Source organism: Macrobrachium rosenbergii, chromosome 30 (genome assembly GCF_040412425.1).
Source record: "Macrobrachium rosenbergii isolate ZJJX-2024 chromosome 30, ASM4041242v1, whole genome shotgun sequence".
NCBI classification, from domain to species: domain Eukaryota; kingdom Metazoa; phylum Arthropoda; class Malacostraca; order Decapoda; family Palaemonidae; genus Macrobrachium; species Macrobrachium rosenbergii.
This window is the reverse complement of record NC_089770.1, coordinates 28031879-28051691: the sequence shown is the minus strand read 5'-3', so window position 1 is coordinate 28051691 and position 19813 is coordinate 28031879. Positions and strand designations below refer to the sequence as shown.

At 39.7% G+C, this 19813-nt stretch overlaps 1 protein-coding gene and 1 long non-coding RNA gene across 5 annotated transcripts in view; one reads left to right on the top strand and one right to left on the bottom strand.

Annotated features, from left to right (window-relative positions):
* LOC136855145 (heparan sulfate 2-O-sulfotransferase 1-like) overlaps window positions 1-19464 on the top strand; it is a 110324-nt gene extending 90860 nt beyond the window's left edge. For 2 of the 3 annotated variants that reach the window (XM_067132036.1, XM_067132038.1), the window contains 2 exons: window positions 1440-1587; window positions 1859-2018. In XM_067132036.1, the coding sequence (XP_066988137.1) occupies window positions 1440-1587; window positions 1859-1896 (186 nt within the window). In that variant the 3' untranslated portion in view covers window positions 1897-2018. Of the gene's footprint in view, window positions 1-1439; window positions 1588-1858; window positions 2019-16112 lie in introns of those variants that run through there. The other variant, XM_067132039.1, reaches the window with a different exon arrangement.
* LOC136855146 (uncharacterized) overlaps window positions 11319-19813 on the bottom strand; it is a 50493-nt gene continuing 41998 nt past the window's right edge. For both annotated transcript variants that reach the window (XR_010857924.1, XR_010857925.1), the window contains exon 3: window positions 11319-13249. This is a non-coding gene — a long non-coding RNA (uncharacterized lncRNA). The remainder of the gene's footprint in view (window positions 13250-19813) is intronic.

The window sequence follows — 19813 nt, the reverse complement described above, 5'->3', positions numbered from 1 at the left end:
CAAAGATGGTGTTCATTTGAAATAAGCTACAGAAGAGGATTGGAAATACAGATAGAAGAGATCAGTAATTAGACAATAAAAACAGATTAATTGATATAAAGATAAAAATGTACATAGATTAGTAAAATACAAGGTGAATTGTGTTAGGGTAGGAATGCATAAGAGCTTCACTTAGGTAAACCATTCCACAATCCTTTTGTATGATGAAAAAAAAGACCTCTGGAACTGAGTAGTTTGACAGCGAGGCACATTTACTGCATATTGGTGATGCTCTGCAGCAAATCTGGTCACTCTTGGCAGGCAAAGAGGATCAGGGATCAATTGTGATAGTGAAAGTTTTCTGTTGAAATACAACTTATGAAAAATTGACAGAGACCATCCATCGATGGTCCAAGTCATAACTGCTGGTGTTAGTTAACAGAAACCTACCACCATGAACCACTCTGTCTAAAAGAGATAAGTCACTGGAAGAAGCAGACATCACACCAAAAGCAGCATTCTAATAAAGGAAGGACAAATGACCTAAAACAGGTTGTGTTGATTTTATCATTGTTATGAATACAGGCAGTCCCTGGCTATTGGCAGGCTCGGTTATCTGTGATCTGGTTTTTTGATGCTTGTCCAGCGATGAAAATTGATGATATTCGGTGGTATGTGCCAATTTCCGCTTATCGGCGACAACAATCGTGTATTGGCGCCGATACATACCTAACAGAGGCGCTGATAACTGAAAATCGCTAAAAAAGCGCCGATTTTTGGTCATTGGTGATTTTCTCTTACTGTCAAGCCGTGGGAACAGAACCCCCGCCGATAACTGGGGACTGTCTGTATATAAGGCCTTTCATATAATACCTAATGGAGAGGGACATCCTCAGCTGATTGCATGTCTAAATCAATTCCAGTAAGATTTCAGTATGTGGTCTTGTGTAATGATATTATGCTGTTAGGTAGAGTATGGAATGCTCACATTTGCAGGAGGGTTGATGATGAAAATTAGTATTTGCCATAAAGTTTTATAAGATCTGAAACTACGTCTCCAACCATACATCATTTTTCTCATACAGGAAATTTGTAAGTTCAGTTGGTCATTAAAGAATCATTCTTGCAGCATCCAACCTGTGATTAAGGCATTTCATAGCTTGGAAAGCTGACTCGTAGCAGTTGGTCTGTAACTGTGTCTACTATGTGATGCAAAACTAGTTTCATTCTTGAATATTACTGCTATGGCTGATAGAATTTAAGTATGCATTTGCACATTAAGAAAATTAAGTTACTGACCTAAAGCTGACAGGTATTGAGGGTTTAAAAAAATCAGTTTTGATAGTTGATTGTATTTAACAAATGATATCTGAATTGATTGTACTCATTCCAAAGGTATGCAGTCCTGAAAATTTCTTGTTAAAGTACATTCTGTTAACATATTTTTTTCTTCTATAAAGGTGATGAGACTGGAGGAAGAATTTTACAATTTTGCCCTGAATCACTTCCACTTTTTAAGAAAGAAGACACTAGTTGATGTGGAAGGCAGTGACCTCATATTAGAGAGAGGTCAGAATTTTGGTTACGAAAAAATTAAGCCTAGAAAAAGTAAGTATGTTATACTAAGTTTCCCTTTTTGAGAAGGATCACCCCGTATTTACCTGTGATCTTGAATTTTCTTGGCCTTAATATTCTTGACTACTCATTCAAGTTTTCATCCAATCTTTTTGGTACTGTAATTAAATTCTGTATATATTTACTTACCATTTATAGTTTGGTGTAGAAGCTTAAAAATTCGGTTTTAAAAATGCATGAATATTATTCAGTTTCAACTCATCTGTCCCTGAAAAAATTAACATTCATTGACATTTGATCATAGCACCACTGTGTGATGTACTGCCTGCAGACAGAGGATGAGAGAAAAATAGTAGGCGATGGACAGGAGAGAGAATAACAAACAAATGCAAAGAGAGAGAGTGAGAGAGAGAATAACAAGCGAATGGAGAGGACGAGAGAGAAATAGCGGTGATACCACTGTCTTAAATTATAGTATTATAAGACTATGCTCAGAATTTTTTTCAAACTGTTGATTAATTGATGAAATTCAATACTTTTAATATAAAATCATAAAATTAAATAATATACTCTACCCCTTCATAAGTTAATTCCCATTGAAAAGTAAGATTTTCAGATAGGCTGAGCTTTTATTTATCACTTGTTATCTATCCTTCATTATTGTTACCTGGTTCAAGGTAAAATCGACACAGTGTAGAAAAACACATCTCTAAATGTGCCTCCGGTAATTATTTTTAATTGCACTCGTTTGGATAAACAAATACTTTGCAATGATGTTAAGCTTTTGTTGTACTTTTGTAACTGAGAATGGAAATGGATTCTTGTACATAGGCTTATGGTGATTTTACCTCGCACCAGCCTTACCCACTCATAATTTCCATCGATGTAAACAAAACAGGCTGATGGTTATAAAGTCTTGTGGGTTAGTAGCCAATACTATAATTGCTGAATATGAGAAAAGGCAGAAACGTATTTCAAACACCATTAGAAATAGGGTGCTTCTTTCAGTGTCCCTGAGAAAGCATTCTGAGTGGTTAGCTTCATGAGGCTCATGTAGGATAAGCATGCTGCTAATACATCATTTTTCATTTTAGACTTGTCTTTTTGCAATATTTTGTACATAGATAAACTCAGGTTTCAATAAATACTGCCTGGCTTTGGTAATAGCTAGTTTTGCCAGAATTTGAAATGTCTACCGTAGCATTACACTCCCTTCCCAGTGCATTATAGTCTAACCCGTTTTATTCTTGTTATGTGTTATCTGCTTCATTTCATACAACAAGCAGTACTGTATATGGAAAGTGTATTGCTGAGACCAGCATGTAACATGTATGCAAAATTCAGAATAGAAAGGAATTTTGTGTTCTGATCGAGGCAGTTGTGTATCTTTTACAATTGTTTTATGATGTTAATGGCTTTTATCAGCTGAAGAAAAATTTTTGAAGAAAAAGACATGACTGATACATGTATGTTAGACAATGGTAGTATGACTGGGATGTATACTTCTAAGGAATCATAACAAACCTAAGAAATGACTCGGGTCTGTAGTACTGTTTTGTATTATATAGGTTGTAAGTTATAAATTGCCTTTAACAGTCGCTGTTGAAAAAAGTGTGCACTCAAGTCATTTGGTATATTTACAGTAATTTCATACATTTTAAAGGATGCTTGAATAATATATATTTATTATTGAAAACAAGAAATTTTACATCAGATAAGCAGACTGCCACATTTGGATAAAAGTGATAACAGTTCAGTTTCAGCTGATGCTCTTAATCCCAGTCAAGTAAGATAATTTCCCATGACCATCCTCCTCCTCTGGTTGTACGTATACATTTACTAGTACCTGTATTTCTTACTGGTGCTTAGTTTTTATATCATTATGGCCCGGGTATATCTGTAATCAAACAGACACATTTATATTTAAAGTTCTTTTTGCACTTTATGTGTATAACCCCATGTCTTACATATAAATAAGTGCTTTGGTTGGAATTCATTGTCTGTTAGATTACAGTACATTTGAATGAGATGGAATTAAGCCAATCAGCAACCGATATCATGAACAGTGCTGCCATGACAAAGTATTAATGAAGACAATATTCCGATGACAGATCAGCTGACACTAACTATAGTTACTCTTAAGATTTAACTTTATAGTGTATGAAGCAGAAGTATCCTTTGTTCTTTTATCCATTCTGTAAAGAACTTAGTTTTTCATTGCATGAAAAACCCATCACTTTATATCTGCCTTCAAGTGTGTCAGCACCCCTCCCAGACATGCTAAAAAAAATCCAGCTCTCATGCTCATCTGGGCTCCCAAGGCCCACTGTCACAGAGAATGGTCATACCAAAGTGTATATTTGTCTGAAAAGAGCTCTTGACTCTGCTTTCCAGCTCTACTTTTCCTTAATTGATTATCCATGTTTTAGCCTGTACTTTAGTATCTTTTATTTCTTCATCTTAGTGACTATAGGTTGTGCTCTTTGGTCTTTAATAAGGTTATTAAGTTCTAGTGACAATGTGTCTGTTACTGCTGCTGCTTACTGTAAGTATTCTCTTTTTCTGGGCTCGCCCTGTGTCGCTGAGTGAAATGTCCTTATACAGGACAATCTCTTTTATTTTTAACAGCCATGTTGTTTGCCTGATATTCATTAGTTAGAAATTGGTCCATTTTATACCAATTTTGACTATGTATTCAAATTAAAATGATCACGGCTAGCTTATCAGCTTAATGCTTTATGGAGTAGTTAACTGACTAATGGTATGTTTATTGCACCTCCTTTGTTTTTGTTATGCTCATAATGGTTATTGAAGAGTATAAAATTTCTTGGCTTATATATATTTATAATTTTCCTTATTTGGAGTAATTCATTATTTGTTAAAATTCATGCTCCTGCCTTATTACTGTAGCAATTACTAATTGATTAAAGATTACAAATATGTTAAATAAGCAGTTTTTCATATTTAGTTTAGCTTAGAAACATCAGCACTTCTTGTAGGCAGTGCAGTAATTTCATGTCTAAGAAAAATTGGTATGAATCAGAGTTGTACAAGCCTTTGGTCACTGCTAAAGGACCTCTCCGGCAATAGAAGAAAGGACAATAGCAGCATCAGCACCTCTTTCAAAGCAAACAAGACATTCCTACTAGGGGAAAGAAAACTCAACTTCTGGACTGCCTATTACAAGGAAAGGAAGAGGTGGAGCCCCATATGACTTGCAGTGGAAAATCCTCCTCTTGGGGGCCAGTATAATTCATAGTGGGCTAGGGTAGAGATGGTTTCACTCTTCCCCTCCTCTGAAGTAATTTTTTCCAAAAAACCAGACCCATTTCAAAAGAGGTACCTTAGAGAAAGTTGGCTTTATTTGCCACCACTCTTCAACGCCCCAAGAAGCATTTCTCCGAACAAAGGGTGATCCTTGACCCATGAAATTTGAACAAACATATTGTTTGCATAAATTTTTATATATACTGTACCTATTTTTTGGGAGCTGAGGAATGAAGGATTTTAACTGGTGGCCTACCTAAATGATTGGCTAATCTGGGGAGCCACCAGAGAAGAGTGCTGACAAAACCTGAGAGTGGTAGTTGACAGACTCCAGTAAAAAGGTTTAATAACAAGTCCCACTTTACATCCAGTAGACCTTTTCTGAGGCTGGGGCTTTGTTGGGCTACTCTTTGTTGGCAGCTGTCTCTTCCCAAGGCAGTCAAACCAGAATAGGGAAGGATTTGGTAGATTCCTTGCACAACCCAGCTTTTCCAGATGACAATTGGAATGAAGTCTGGGCCTGTTACAGTTTGGGGCCATGATAAATCTAATCCTGAGATTGTGACTGTAGGATTTAACGGAGTCTGGCTCTCTCATGCCAGGAAAAGACTTTGTGATTGCCTTCATCTGAGATTGGGAAGGTACTCTATCCATGGACCTGGAAGGGGTCTCTAGCAAACAGGCCAACCTCCACTTTTCGTACAAGTGATAATACCTTGACAGGTTGGGGAGGCCATTGGGAAGATTGTCAGTTAGAGGGAAGACGGTCACCTGCTTGGAGGGAGTGTCATACCAGCTTCCTGGGGCTATTGGCTGTCTTTTCATCTCAGAAAATTGAAACCTCCAAAAGGGACACATTTTTTTGGTCCTAGACAATATGACTGCGTGTCTTCTATAAAGAGGTTAGGCTCAGGCTGAACTCCTCTCAAGTCAGTACTGTAATTGCTTACTTGCTTCCACAGTCCAGAAGTGGACCGATTTGCCACATGCGAGAACCATCAACTTCCAGTGTATGTGTCTCTGAACCTGGACATTCAGGCAATAGCAAGAGATGCATTCCTATAAGATTAGAACAAATGGAGGATGATATACCTTTTTCCTTCTTTGTCCCAGATTTTGAAAGCTTTGAACAATCTACTAGCTTTCAATGGAACTGCTTGCCTAGTAGCCCTGAATTAGCCAGACAGTAATTGGTTCCTTATTTCTTCCACAACAGGCAAAAGAATAGATTATATTGCTCTCTGTTGTTCTATCCCAGACAAGAGGAGGGGAAGTTGTCTACGCATCCTCCTTTCTGAGCTGTGACCTTCATGTGGAATTTTAAATCTAATCTACTGTGAAGATTATTTGCCTAACATTGCTAGGTACCTAGTGTAAACTACGGACTTCATTTATCCAACAAACCAGTGGGTATGGGAATTGTGGTTAGATTACCCCCACACTGAAAGCCCAGTTGAAATCTGTTTAAACAGTTTTACATTTTATTATCTTTTGAGGTCAAGCACCTCGCAATTTCAACAGTCATGGCAAACAAGGCAGCATTGGCAGAACCCTTGCCTTATGGTTTTGGAATTGATTCCAATATAGAAATTGTTAATTCCATTCTCCAGTCGTTTACACTGCAAAGATCAGCTCCTGCAAGGTTTCCCATTACCTGGTCCCTGAATAAGGTTCTTGGATTATTGTCATCAGCTCAATTCATGTGCTGCAAAAGGCAGTCTTCTTGTCTGCTTTGGCATCAGGAGCTGGGATTACTGTACTAGGCTCTCTTAGACGAAAACAACATTTCACCACTCATACACCTAGGTGTCATTTGCTCTTGTCTCCTGGCCTATCATTCCTGGCCAAGAATGAGGATCTTTTTAAAGGGAGAATCCCCTTTTCTGATAAAGTTATTCAGTATTTCATATAAAATATTATGCCTGGTTCAAGCGCTTAAGGTTTACCTAGATGTCACACAAACATCCCAGATGGTCCTATTTTTCCTACACCTTAGCACAAACAAACCACTCTCTCTACATGGGCTGAGAATTATTTTAGTAGCCATCATTAAAAAGCAGGCCCTCATTTAAAGGCAGACCCTCACTCCTTTCCTAAGTCGCATGACATCCAAAAGGTGAGTACATCCTTAACTTTGTTTGGAAATGTTTCCTTTGAAGAAGTCTTCGAGTGCATGAAGTTGTTATTATAGACAGTGTTCCTGAACTGGTGAAGACACAAGAGTCTTGTAGCCAGACCCAACATAATTAGTTAAATCACTGTAGAACCACAATGGATAATACATTTATAGGATCGAGTATCTCTTGTTCTTTATTGCCAGACCCGAATGGGTGTTCGGAATAAAGAAAACTGTTGATGACCTCTGACTTTATCTTGAATAAAAAATTCCTGAAACACTATTGCCATGAGAGTGGTGGTTGTGCTGAGATATTGCTGGGGAAGGCGTAATAATCCCCCTGCCAGACCCAACATGATTAGGTAAGCCACCTTCACACTACAAGAATCATACGTATTGGTTCGTGTGTTGTTCCCTGTTCTTTATTGCCAAACCCTATGGGTAATATCCAGAATAAAGAAAATGGTTATTAACCTGTGACTATACCTCGGATCAAAAATTACTCTGGGTTGTTGAGATTTATTTATTAGGAACTAAGCCATTTTGTCACCTGCCAAATTCTTTTGTAAGCTCCCTTGAGGATGAACTGTGGCTACGCTATCAAAAACCGGATTTTGACGTAGGAAAAACCTGTTTTTGGTAGCTGCTGTGAGTCCTCAAACCCACCCACTCTCCCTGATGAAAAGGCATGGAACTGGGGTGAACATATATCTGGCACAGACCTCATCTTCCTCTTCGAGTATGATGTTGAGCCTAGGTAATCGTAAGACAGGAGATAGAGCCCTCCTGTCCCAAGTCCTTTATATTCTATCACTGTGCCAACAAGCACTATTCTGGCTGGGATCACCTATAAGAGAATCCTTTGTAACTGGTTGGTCTATCCTATGGAGCCCGGTGGGGAACATAAGAGTGTAACTCCTTTGAGGACTCACAGTGGCTACCAAAAATAGGTTTGTTCGTACACGATATACAAACCATTGATCTATTACATTAGGAATTACAGCGAAGCTGGAAACGCCTGTTAAAACTTGAACAAGGTGGTTAGCAGTAACTACCGTCTGGTAGGTGGGAGTCCCGCCTGCCCGGATATAAACATTCCAATTTTCTTTCAGCCGTCATGCTGTGCAGACGTGTTTTCGGAGCTCTCTGCCTGATTGTCGTTAAGCTCTTCTCTCCTAGTGTGATCTTTTGTGATGTTTTTGTGTATATAGTGTGTGTGTCTGATGTTTTTTAATATACAAACCCACGATTTTGATAGCCTTGCGGAAAGGCCATCTTTCCCCAGTGTGTTTTTTGGGGTTGGCGGTCAGGGGCATAACATTTTGCTCCCCCTATCATTTGGACCTCACGCACTCTGCTCCTTGTTTGGTGGCAGGACTGTAACTTTTTCTGTCTTGTGCGAGTGTTGCTCTTTGCCACCTGCATCTATCAGGAGGGGGTTGCCGGGCATCGTCGGAAGGTTATTCGCCTCCGATGGGGCCCTCGGTGACTGCCCCTTCGTTCCTTTTGGTAGCTCCCTTCTGGCTATCTCTCCTTCGTCCTCTTTGCTCGCTTGTTGAGCGAAGATTGGCGGGGAGGTGGGCCCTGGTCAGACTACCTCTTCTCAGGGGCCTCCTATCGCTTTGTAGGACAATCCCCCTTGGAGTGAGAGGAGTCTCCCTTTATTAATCTTTTTTGTTTTTTTCTCCAGGTTGACAGTGAGCATCGTAAGGTGCAGCTGAAGTTCCCGTGGCAGGAAGGCTGCCCTCATACAGTTGATACTTCAATGACGACCACGTTGATGGTACCGGCTAAGATCCCCACGTTGGTGTCACCACTGTGCCCTGAAAAGGGGGACCAACCGTTGTTCGTTCTCTGGCACTCCTGTATGCTTTGCCACTGCCTCGTGTCATACCTGTGGTCCCAATCAAGCACCTGCTGTGCCTGTCTTTTTGCTCCTGTTGCCCCGGCGGCCAGTTACCGGGCCACTCCTGCTGTGCCTCCTGCCTCAGCTGCCTGGTTGCCCATCACCACTGCTGATGTTCCTGAAGCTTCTGCCAGCTGGGCCACTCCTGTCATGCCTCCTGCCTCAGCTGCCTTGGTTGCTCCTGTTGCTTTTCCTGGTGTTCCTGTCGCCTGGGCCGCTCCCGTTGCGCTTCCTGATTTAGCTGCCCTGGCGGTTCTTGTGTTTCCTGACCACCATCCTGCAGAAGATGGAGAAGAGATTGAGGAAGAAGTCCTGTGAGATGTAATCGTCTTCTCCATCTTTATCTTTGACTTTGTCTTTTGCTGCCTTCTCCCCTTCTCCTTCTGAGGCTCGTCAGCCTAAGAAGAGGAAGGCTGCCTCTCCCTCTCCTAAGAAGTCCCACCATGGGGCTTCTAAAGGGCTGCCTCCCTTCATGGGGAGGCAGTGGGATCTCTTGTCGGCTCTTCCTGGCCTTCGAGCTTGGGAACCAAATCGCTTACCCCAATGTCTTGCACCCCGGGGTCTTGCGTTTCAGGAGTCGTGGACGAGGAGGAGGTTTCATTCAGAGGTCCTGCAGGACTTCTGAGGGACTATCTCTCTTCGGAGAGGCAGTGCGTTCTCTTGTTTGGCTCTTCCCAGCCCTTGGGGTTGGGAACCAATTCGCATTTCCCATTGGGTTCCTGTGTCTCGGGGGTTTTGAGTGCGTGGCCTCAATTCCAGTTCTTATAAGTCTACGCCTAAGACTGATTCTGTGCCTGTTGCTCCTCGGTTTTCTTTGGAAGCCAAGAGGAGCTTACTCCCAATGATTGCTCTTATGAGATTTGGCTTGGCTCGGCTTGGCTCAGTCCTGCTTGCTTGCCCAGCCACCGATCGCGTTTACGTGATCAGTTTGGATCAGCTTGGCTTGCTCAGCTTGGCCTGCTCGCTCAGCCCCTGATCACGTTTCGAAACTGGCTCAGAATGTTTGCCTGGCCCCTGAACGCAATCGGCTTGGCTCACTCAGCTTGTGCGGTTCAGCTTGCTCACCCAGCCCCCGATTGCATTTACGTGATCGGCTCGGCTTGCTCAGTTTGGCAAACCAAATGCTGTCGAGGTTCTCCTTCCTTGAGGAGACTCAGCTTAAGTGAACTTTCGCTCTCTTCAGGGTAGCGCTTCACCGTGGTGTTAGCGCTCTCCTTCCTCTGTGCTGCCATCATCACCTCTGGTTTATGATCGCCGGCGGTCGGCCTCTTCTGCTGGTTCTTCTAGCAGGACAGGTAAGAGTGCTTTTCTCCTCTCCCCTTCCCTCAAACCCTTTTGGTTGCTGCGAGTCAGATAGACGGAGAGGACTCTGACAAGTTTTGTTTCTTATTGGAGTTCCGCTACAAGGATCTACGCCTTGGGCTTGGTTCTCAGATTGGCTTGCCGTACATCCGAGTAATCGAGGATGGTTTTCTGGGTTCTGGTGAGGTTATTCCTCCAAGAAGAGATCGTGACTGTCATGCCCCAGGAGGACTTGAGGGTCTTCTTCTTCGGGACGCAGACACCCTCGATTTTCTTTCCAGAGAGATCTTCATGCCAATTCGTCAGCACAATGATTTCAGGGAGAGGACCACGTCATCTGTGAATAACTCTTCACTGCTCCTTGCAGGGGTTTTGTTGGGGCTGCCACAGTCCTTGCATGTTATAAGGGCTTTCTCAACCAGATGAATGCCTTTTCCCTGGACAAGGCATTCATTTTGGTTGAGCCACCCAATCAAGCTCCTTCCCCTTCCTCTTCCTCGACAAAAGTGATTCTTCTTGCCTCGGAGGGGTCTTATGCCAACTAGCAGATTGTCCTGGCTCTGGCTTGTCCGGACTTGGATCTCTTGCTGTTTCACTTTGCTGCAAAGGGTGTTCCCTCACGCACCAAAAGACGGCAAACACCACTAGTGGTGTCCCTCCAAGTAGTCTCCTGATGAATCTGTGATCCTTCACTTTTTCAAGGCTTTGCCTCCCCAGATGCAATCATTCCTGAAGAGGTCTTTGCCTTCTAGAGACTGCTCCAATCTGGGGGTGGATTTGCCTACCCAGCACCAGATAACAAACCATGGGCAATTCTGGTGCTAAGAAGAGGGACACTCTCCTGATTCCGATCTCCAGTCTAGTAAGTCCCGAGTCATCACATTCCCTCAGGAACAGACCTTTACTTGGTTCTGCCTCCCTCTTTCACAGAGAGTAGGTAGATACTGCAGTAGTCAAGGAACGTGCCAGGGCAACTGCCTTGTCCTCTGGACGATGGTAGGTTAACCCTTCCTCAGCCCCTAAGAAGTCCCAGGCTCCAAGGGTGCTTGCAGAACACCCAGCCTTCCTTATTCTCTTCTTAGAAAGTGTGCATACTTGTGTCTCTTTCAACCCTCTTTCCATCAGGAAGAGGGCAGAGGGAGGAGAGGAAGGGAGAATGCTCAGAATGGCGTTCTCCTCCTGCTGGTAGGTTGATGAAGGAATGACTGTCAAGTCATTGGACTATATGACAGCATCATAGCTGAGACCTGGCAGTGGATATCCTTCAGGAGAAGTATCTGTTCTCCCCAGCTGCCTTTCATCGAACTTCTGTTCTGTCTCCTCTCCTGCATTCCTAACTTTGGGAGCAGCCAGCCCTGCTAGAGCTAGTCATCTTTGGTGTCATGTCGTTGCTGCAGAAGCTGTCCCCTCAGGGGCAGCTTTGCCTTTGATTCTCTTCATGGAGAATGAAGGAGATCTGAGGGAGGATTTAGGCTGGTGCTTGATCGACAGAAGCTGTCCCCTCAGGGGCAGCTTTGCCTTTGATTCTCTTCATGGAGAATGAAGGAGATCTGAGGGAGGATTTAGGCTGGTGCTTGATCGACAGGAACCTCTGAATGTGTGTGCACATTCTCCTCGTGACATGCTTCTGTTCTCAGATGCACTGACGGGCGAATAGGCACACACCTGTAAGACCGTTGTCTTCGAGGTGTGCAACCGAGATGATAGTACCTTCTCATCAACATCCAGGAACCTAGGCAGTTTCCTGACCCTCCGAGAGTTTCAGGATCAGTTTTTTGAGATACTCTGGGATGTTGTTGGGCAACAACACCACAGTAGTGGCATATGCCAACAAACTAAGAGGGTCTCATTTTCCTCCTGTTGCTTTGGTTCCTTTGCAGGTGATTGAGTGAACTCTGGTGCACTCTGTAGAGCCGTCAGTCTGATGTATTCTAGGCAGTGGGATGTATTAGTTGGCAAGCTCAGCCTCTGGTATCAAGTGACGGGGATAGAGAGCTTCATTTACTTAGGCAGTACAATCCCTGTGCCTTCACGACTAGAGACCATCCAGCTTCCCTTGCAAGCATAGGCTTCTCACCGAGTGGCAATGGAGATAGCTGGATATCTCCATTAATCCTCTGCAGCAGCACCCAGAGATTGGAGCCATTTTTGCTGGTTGGTGTCATTGACGGGACTTTTTTCTCTGGTCAGATCTGCTCCTCAGCAGGTCGCGGACTTCCTCGTCTTCTTCGCTGAGAGTTGCTTCTCTCCAGTTCAGTTATGAAGACTTAGGTCGACATTCGGCCTAGTCTTTCACCTGAAAGTAGCCTTTTTTCCTCAGTCGAGATATAGCTACTGATGAGAAGCTTTGATCAGTCTTGCTCTCCCGGGAACCTCAGGCCCTGGGCGGCATGTGACTCTCATTTAGGGTTCCTGTCTCGTGCTCCACACGCACCCTTGCGAGAGTCGTCAGACAGAGTTCTGGCTCTCAAGACCATCTCTCGTCTTGCTTGGGCATTGGGGAAGAGGATAGACGATCTTCATGGACCTTCTTTGCTGTGAGTGTTCAAGGGATGGGGATCAGTAGCTCGACTCCATCTTGGATGTTGTAGCGAATTCTGAACCCAACAAAACGCGTTGGGGTCAAAACCACAAAAAACTCAACAATTCATTTAACATTGCAAAATTACATAAATGCAATAGCTTCAAGAAAAGAAGTATCTGTGCATAACCACTGCAAATAGAGCCCAAATTACAGTAAATTGTTCATGATCAAATCAACAGCAATTAATGTGGAACAAAGTGTAGTAGTTTATGTCTGTCTAACTTTCTTCTATCCTGGGAAGTTTTCTTACACTGTAAACACTGATTATTATGCCTACCGGCCTCATGCTCCCTAATCCTCTGAAGTAAATCCACTGCATCAATTCCTGCACCTTACTGTGTTTCACCAGATGCTACAGCCACAAGGTAGGCCAACAGCAACTCCAACACAGATTTTTCATTGCGGTTCTTGTCAGTAGATATCTACTCCCGAATAGCTTCTGCTAAGGAATTCCTGATTATGGCCCTCGCAGTTTAGGTGAAGGGGAGCCATTCACTCAACCCTAACACACTCGAGCAAACTGCAAGTAAAAAGAAAACAGACATAAATATTCAGTTACATACTCACTAACAGACATATAAAATAAATATAAAAAAAAAAAAACACAAATGAACAACACAATGGTTTTCAAAACACAAACCTCATCACACAAACCCAAACTTCTAAATGCCACCTCATTGTAGTCTCCACTTAGCCTATGAGAAATGAAGCTGCCCTTAGTCTCAATTGTGGTATGGAGCGGATTAATGAATAGTGCAGTTGGTGGGGTATGAGGCTGAACTCCAGTAAAATGAAAATACTGTTGAGTGGTAGAACTCATACTGATTTTTCACCCCATCCCCCTTAAAGTGGGTGGGACTCTGCTGAATGAGTTTGAAGTTTTGACTGTACAGTACTTGGTGTAACTTTCGACTCACTTCTTACTTTTGAGGAAAATCTTATGAAAATGTAAGCAAATCTGCATGAAAGGAGAGGGAACACGTCTCCAAGAATACAGTGTCCTACTTACTAAGACTGCTGTTTGTCAGGCATGTGCAGAAGTGTTTGCAGATAAGGCTGGCCAGATAAGAGCGTTCAAGGGATCAATTCTTAAATTTTGCTGCATTCAGGAAGAACATTGAATTCAAGACCATCCTAAATGCAGTTTTGTGATGGTGTCTCTATACTCATTTTACCTATGTGATATTAGGCACAAGGGATGGATCTTCCTGGGTTATGGGCTATGTCCCTTTTGAATGGTTTTGTTGATCTCTGCGCCTTGTTGAAGCATCACAGTACAGTCTATTAAGTCACTCTCAGGGCTTACTGCTACAATACCCCACGAGATTACCTTGGACAGTATTCACTTGGTTCCTAACCTATTCTGTCCCCTAGCACTCTGCTGGTACTCATAATCTCACACCTTTCCTCCAAAATAGCAGTTAAGGCTAATTGGATGAATGATGGTTTCATCTTGAAAAAAAGTTTAATATTAATGTTATTTTTTTATACAAACAGGTCAGTCATAAGTAAGTGCCTACCACCCAGTCCCATCTTCCTCAGTTGGTCACAGTCTTTGCATGTGAAAGAATGAGTTAGTCATTTACTACCTAGCAATGGACCAGAAGTGCTCATGTATAAAGAGTTGTCTCTAACTGTTCTGCTCATTTTATCTTCAAGACACCAAATTCCATTAGGATTGTTGGGTTTGTTTGAAAAGTTTTATAATAAAAAAATCACAAATATGCATCAACTAAGCCAGAGGAAAAGTTTAAAAGGAAATGACTGTTGCAATTACTTTCATGTAAGTAACACATCTTTGGTGCACAAAGTGAAGTAAAAAATAAGTGAGCAAAAACTCTAACAAAAAAGTAAAATAAAAATATATATTATTATGCCATTACAAGCAGAAACCGTGTTTATCCAAATTACTCAACTACTAAAAATGCAAATAAGTCAAACATAGAGATAAGAATTGCCTAAAGACAGCTTTGTATACAAAAATGATGATGATGAAAATGACTAAATATCGATTGGACAAAGGCTGAAGAAATTGTATTTTATAATGGCTTTATTGGCAGGAATATAGAATAGAATGGAATATAGAATTTAGGCCAAAGGCAAAGTGCTGGGACTTATGAGGTTATTCAGCACTGAAAGGGAAACTGACAGTAAGAGGTTTTCAAGATGTAACAGGAAGAAAACCTCACAATTGCACTTTGAAACAATTGTTAGAGAGGGTGGAAAGTCAGGTGAAACGACGAGAATAAGAACAGAGGTACAGTAAAAGGAATGAGAGGTTGCAGCTAGGGACTGAAGGGACACTCAGTACACACAAATTTGACAATCTTACTATTGATAAAAGTGAAGAATTTTAAGATTACAGTATCATTTAATTTTTTTGTAGACTGGTTGTTTTACCATTACAGTAAACCCCTTGTATTCGTAGGGGATGCGTACCCCCCCCACAAATAGCTAAAATCCGCAATACTTAAAACCCCTCAAAAAACACTTAGAACTGCCTATTTTGATAGTTCAAACACAAAAAACCCTCTAAAATGGTTATACCTGAATATATTAATAGTTTTATTACAGTAAGTGCATTTAGTCATGAAAATGATATGAAAACACAGTAATTAGTGAATATTTCTGTGAAAAATACTGTGAATGGGTGAATTTTCCATGAATAATGTGTATATACGTCCCACAGAGAAATCAATGAATAGGTGAGTCCGTGAATTGTGAGACTGCGAATACAGGGAGTTTACTGTATTTGTCATTAGTACTTTTATTGATGATGTCTTTTTATGTACAGCACGTTAGTATTAATACTATAATTGTTCATTTTTGTGAATTCATTCGTTTTTAGACAAGTAGCTAGTTAGTTGTCATTCATTTTTGTATATGACGCTGTCAGTAGACATTTCTTTTTCCTTTCTGTCTTTTTGTGTTTTTTAGGGGTTGAATAATTTGGCTGGACAGTCTTTCTGCATGTAATAGCCTAATAATAATTTTAACTTTTCTGTAAGAGCTTTTTTTGCTCATTTATTTTATATTTTGTGTCACTTTGTGCCCCGAAGATGTGTTAATTACAAGAAAGAACTTTGCACTGTCATTTCTTTTTGAACTTGTCCTAAGACTACAGCTGATGAATAGTTCATGTTATATAAACTTCATATTTGTGGATTCATTATTACAGGTCAGTAATGCTGAAGGTGTAGAGGATAAGTATGACCTTAGAAAGGGTTCTGTCAACAGATAAGTAAGAAAGCAAAACTTAAGCACCAGAAAAGCTGATAAAAAATGTAAATATTTTCAAGAATCTGATGAAAATGTAAGTTTTGAAGCAAGTGGGTTAAAATGGTATTGCTAGAGACTGATAAACTTTTTATTTTTTATTATAGATGCTCCAGAGGCTTCGTGAAGCAATAGAATGCAGTGGAGAAGAGGTAATGAATACTAGAATATGCGGTTGTTGGTACATCTTGTTAGCATTATGATGGCAATAGCTCTGACACTTGCATGCAGCAAGAAATACAGGGAAGAGGGTCAAATGATCTCACTCTTCTGTATACAGTACCTTCTATTTATTGCAGATACGCCTTACCTTACAAGTTAGATACTTCATTACAAATAGAAGTTGCTGTGTACCATATATATGATTTAAATTTTTCAGAACAATATGCTTGTTATTTGAAGACGTGTAACAGTGATGTATGATGTACATAAAAATTGTTACCACTTTGTGAGGGCAGCAGTTTTACAACTGACGTTTTGGATATTGTACTGTGTACATATTTTATGCTTATTCAGGGTAGGTGTGATTAGTGGTCAATTAAAGGTTAGTGTTTCTATGAGTGAATTTGTCAATAAAAAGGTTATGGTGTCTGTTGTTTCATCAAATAATGTGAATGATTACAGTTGTTCATAATCATCAACTTATGGTCACAAAAAAATTTCGTGCTTAATATTTTTTATGAAACAAAATTGTGCTTGATGCAGTGTCTGTTTCATATTTAAAGAAAAGATTCCTGATGAAGACTGAGAGTGCAGAATGATAGTATTTAGATTGAAATATTGTATTTTTTGTTTCCTCCTTTGTAGTATCATTTTCATAGTATCTTTGCTCTCAACTCTGTAATTTTGTATATAATATACAATACTTCACACTGTGTAGTGATTCCATGCTACAGTATCTATAGAGAATATTTCCCTGGTGTTGTTAATCTCTTGTTCTTTAGATAGGATTTTGTATATGTATATGTAAATAATATATATTTTCTTTATGTAGTACTGTATGTCTGCAAGAATGCCTGTAACTTGTATGTAAAACTGTATATACATATGCCACATCATTCAAGTATTGTAACAATTTCATAATCCTGGGTTAAAAAACTTACTGTCAGAGTTTTGAATTTCATGAAAAAAACTACAAGAGGTATTTTTCAATAGAGATTTGTAACTTGCATCACTGACATTTCTATTCCATACCACGAAATATATAGAAGAAATATTAGCAGAACAACTTGGCACTGAGCCACAACAAATGTAAAGACAGTCTGTTGAATCTTGCGTGAGCACCATTGCTCAAGACTTTTATTTACTTCCCAGTAGGTAGACCATCGATCCTCGTTTCTCCATGTTATTTTATGACTGTATAGTATATATGGCCTGCTGTATTTAAATGCTTTTGCCCAGTTTTTTATGTATACCATATATTTTTATATGTTCATCAGTATATATTTATTTTTTATTTACACCATATCTGGTTCTTGAAATGCGGTACGCACCATGATAGCTTGATATTCCGGTCTTGCCTCTTGCAGAAAAGGTTTCTGTGCTCAATAGATTAGATGCATTTGGACTACGTACTCTCTCAGTTATGTTAATGTGAATTATCAAATAATGTTGTGTTTTTCTTTTTAAGGTTTCATTTGTTAACATATGTGAATGGTAATGAATTAAAAGTGATTTTTGTGGTTGTTAGGTAATTAGATTAAATATTTTTGTTTTGATGTTCCTCCTTTTTCATAGAGAATTACATATAGTTCAAACACTGTTTATTCCTGATTTAATTATCTTGATTCCTCACTTTTATAATAATGACATCAAACTTCCCTGAAGAGCTTGAATGTTTTTAGAAGTAGGTGAAGTTCAGTACAAGTGCTAGACTTTATTCTGAGGAGAACAAGTTCCCATTCTGAGAATGCACAAAGTATAAATAGTACAGACAATAAGGTGATGATAAACTTTTGTAAATACCACGGGTGACATAATTCTCCAGACTATGTGTTAGATTGTGCCAACATGAGGTTTAAATTTGATTTACAAGGGAAGAATATAGAAAAGTATTTTCTCTTTGAAAACTGTAGGGTCACATGCACATAAAACTTGTTTCAAATTGCCTCTCTTTATTTAATGATATATTGTACTAGTGTAAATGCAAGGTTGTATTAGGTTTTGGTAATCATGTGTAGTGTACAGTGCAATAGCACTTGAAAATCTTTATATTAAGTTATATACTTCAGAACATCACTATTTACATAGCCAAGTATATTGTAACAGCAATGCTTGTTAGCCTCAGCAGTGTTTTGACAATTTTGCATTCAGTTGAAATTTTAAGTTTATTATAAATATTGAGAAGCTGCATTTTTTGTGATTTTCTGTTCTTTCTGTTAATCCTTAATCATTGCATACAAGTAGAATGATACTTATCATTAATTCTCATAAAGGCAGCAATATTTCATGCATAATGCACTATACATTGTTCAGAGTGCCAGGATATACTGTACTGAGTTTCAGTGTATAAATCTAGAAATTGTATTTACCTAATCATTTGAATTTTTGTAACGAAATATTTTGCATAAATACTGATAAATATTTTATTAGAAAGTTTGATCTTTGATGTGATCATAAAGCCAATAAGGGAGTTTTGTCTTGTGATCAGTTAATGAAGGAATAAAACATACCTCTGCTTGCTAAATTATTGCTATACTTTGTTTATATACAGTATATATAAGTTGTGTATTTATGCTGGAATATTTGCATAATTGAAGATTGAGCTCTTGCCATCTATGTAAATCTCTTCATTAATGAATTAAGTTAGAGTTTGAGCAAAATTATTGATATTTGTAAGGCAATAAATTTCACTTATTGAATTAATGTACATCTTATTGCTGACATGTTTTAAATTGCTTAAAATTGTCTGCAGAAAACTGGATGCAAATACGAGCATAGTGTTTACAGCATCCTTTATGAGTGCTGCAGATTGTTATGTATTTTAGGTCTCTCTTATTAGGGCTATTTTATATAACATTTTATATACTAGTGGTGAATTTTGACCCACATAACCTTGTAGTGGCCCAGAGCAAGGAATAGGAATGTGGCTTTTGGTGAACAATGTAATGTTCTTGTTTCTCATATGTTAAGGAAGTAATTGTTTGAATAGCACTCGGTGATGCAAATACTATAATCTTCTCCCCTGTCATACAAGAATATATATTTATGAGCATTTTAATAACAGAAGGAGTTGCTTGTTGTTAGCATACACTATGTAGATGTCAGTAAGCATTTACAGTATTGTATCTGAAATGCTGCTTACATAAGAACTACCTCAGTAAAGAAAGTGCTTGTTCTCATATCCAGTTTTATGTTTTGCTGGTTGAGTGTCTGCAACCTAGAATGCTGGCTGCTTTAGTGCATTAACAGTTGCACAGTGTCATATGAATAAGGAATAATACAATTATTAATACTCTGCAGGATGTTTTTCTGTGTGCATCAGACTTTGGTAATGACTGAACCTTTCCCATAAAAATCAAGCACTTTTGAGTTGAATTAATATTTCTAGTCTTATATCCTTGCACTTTTCAGTTGACATGCCTGTTATAAAAAAGTGACTTACCAAGTAATTATATAGCTGCTAGCTTTCTACATGGCAGTCTAAGAGTTCAAATATCGTGGTGGCACTACTAACACTCGTGTAGGTGACAAGGTTCCACCCACTTTTGAGACTGATAGGTACAACTCAGCAAAGAGCTTCAATTTGTTTTCTGCCGGCTCCCGACTAACATAGGTGGTTTCGTGCAGTCTCATCATCATTTTTGGA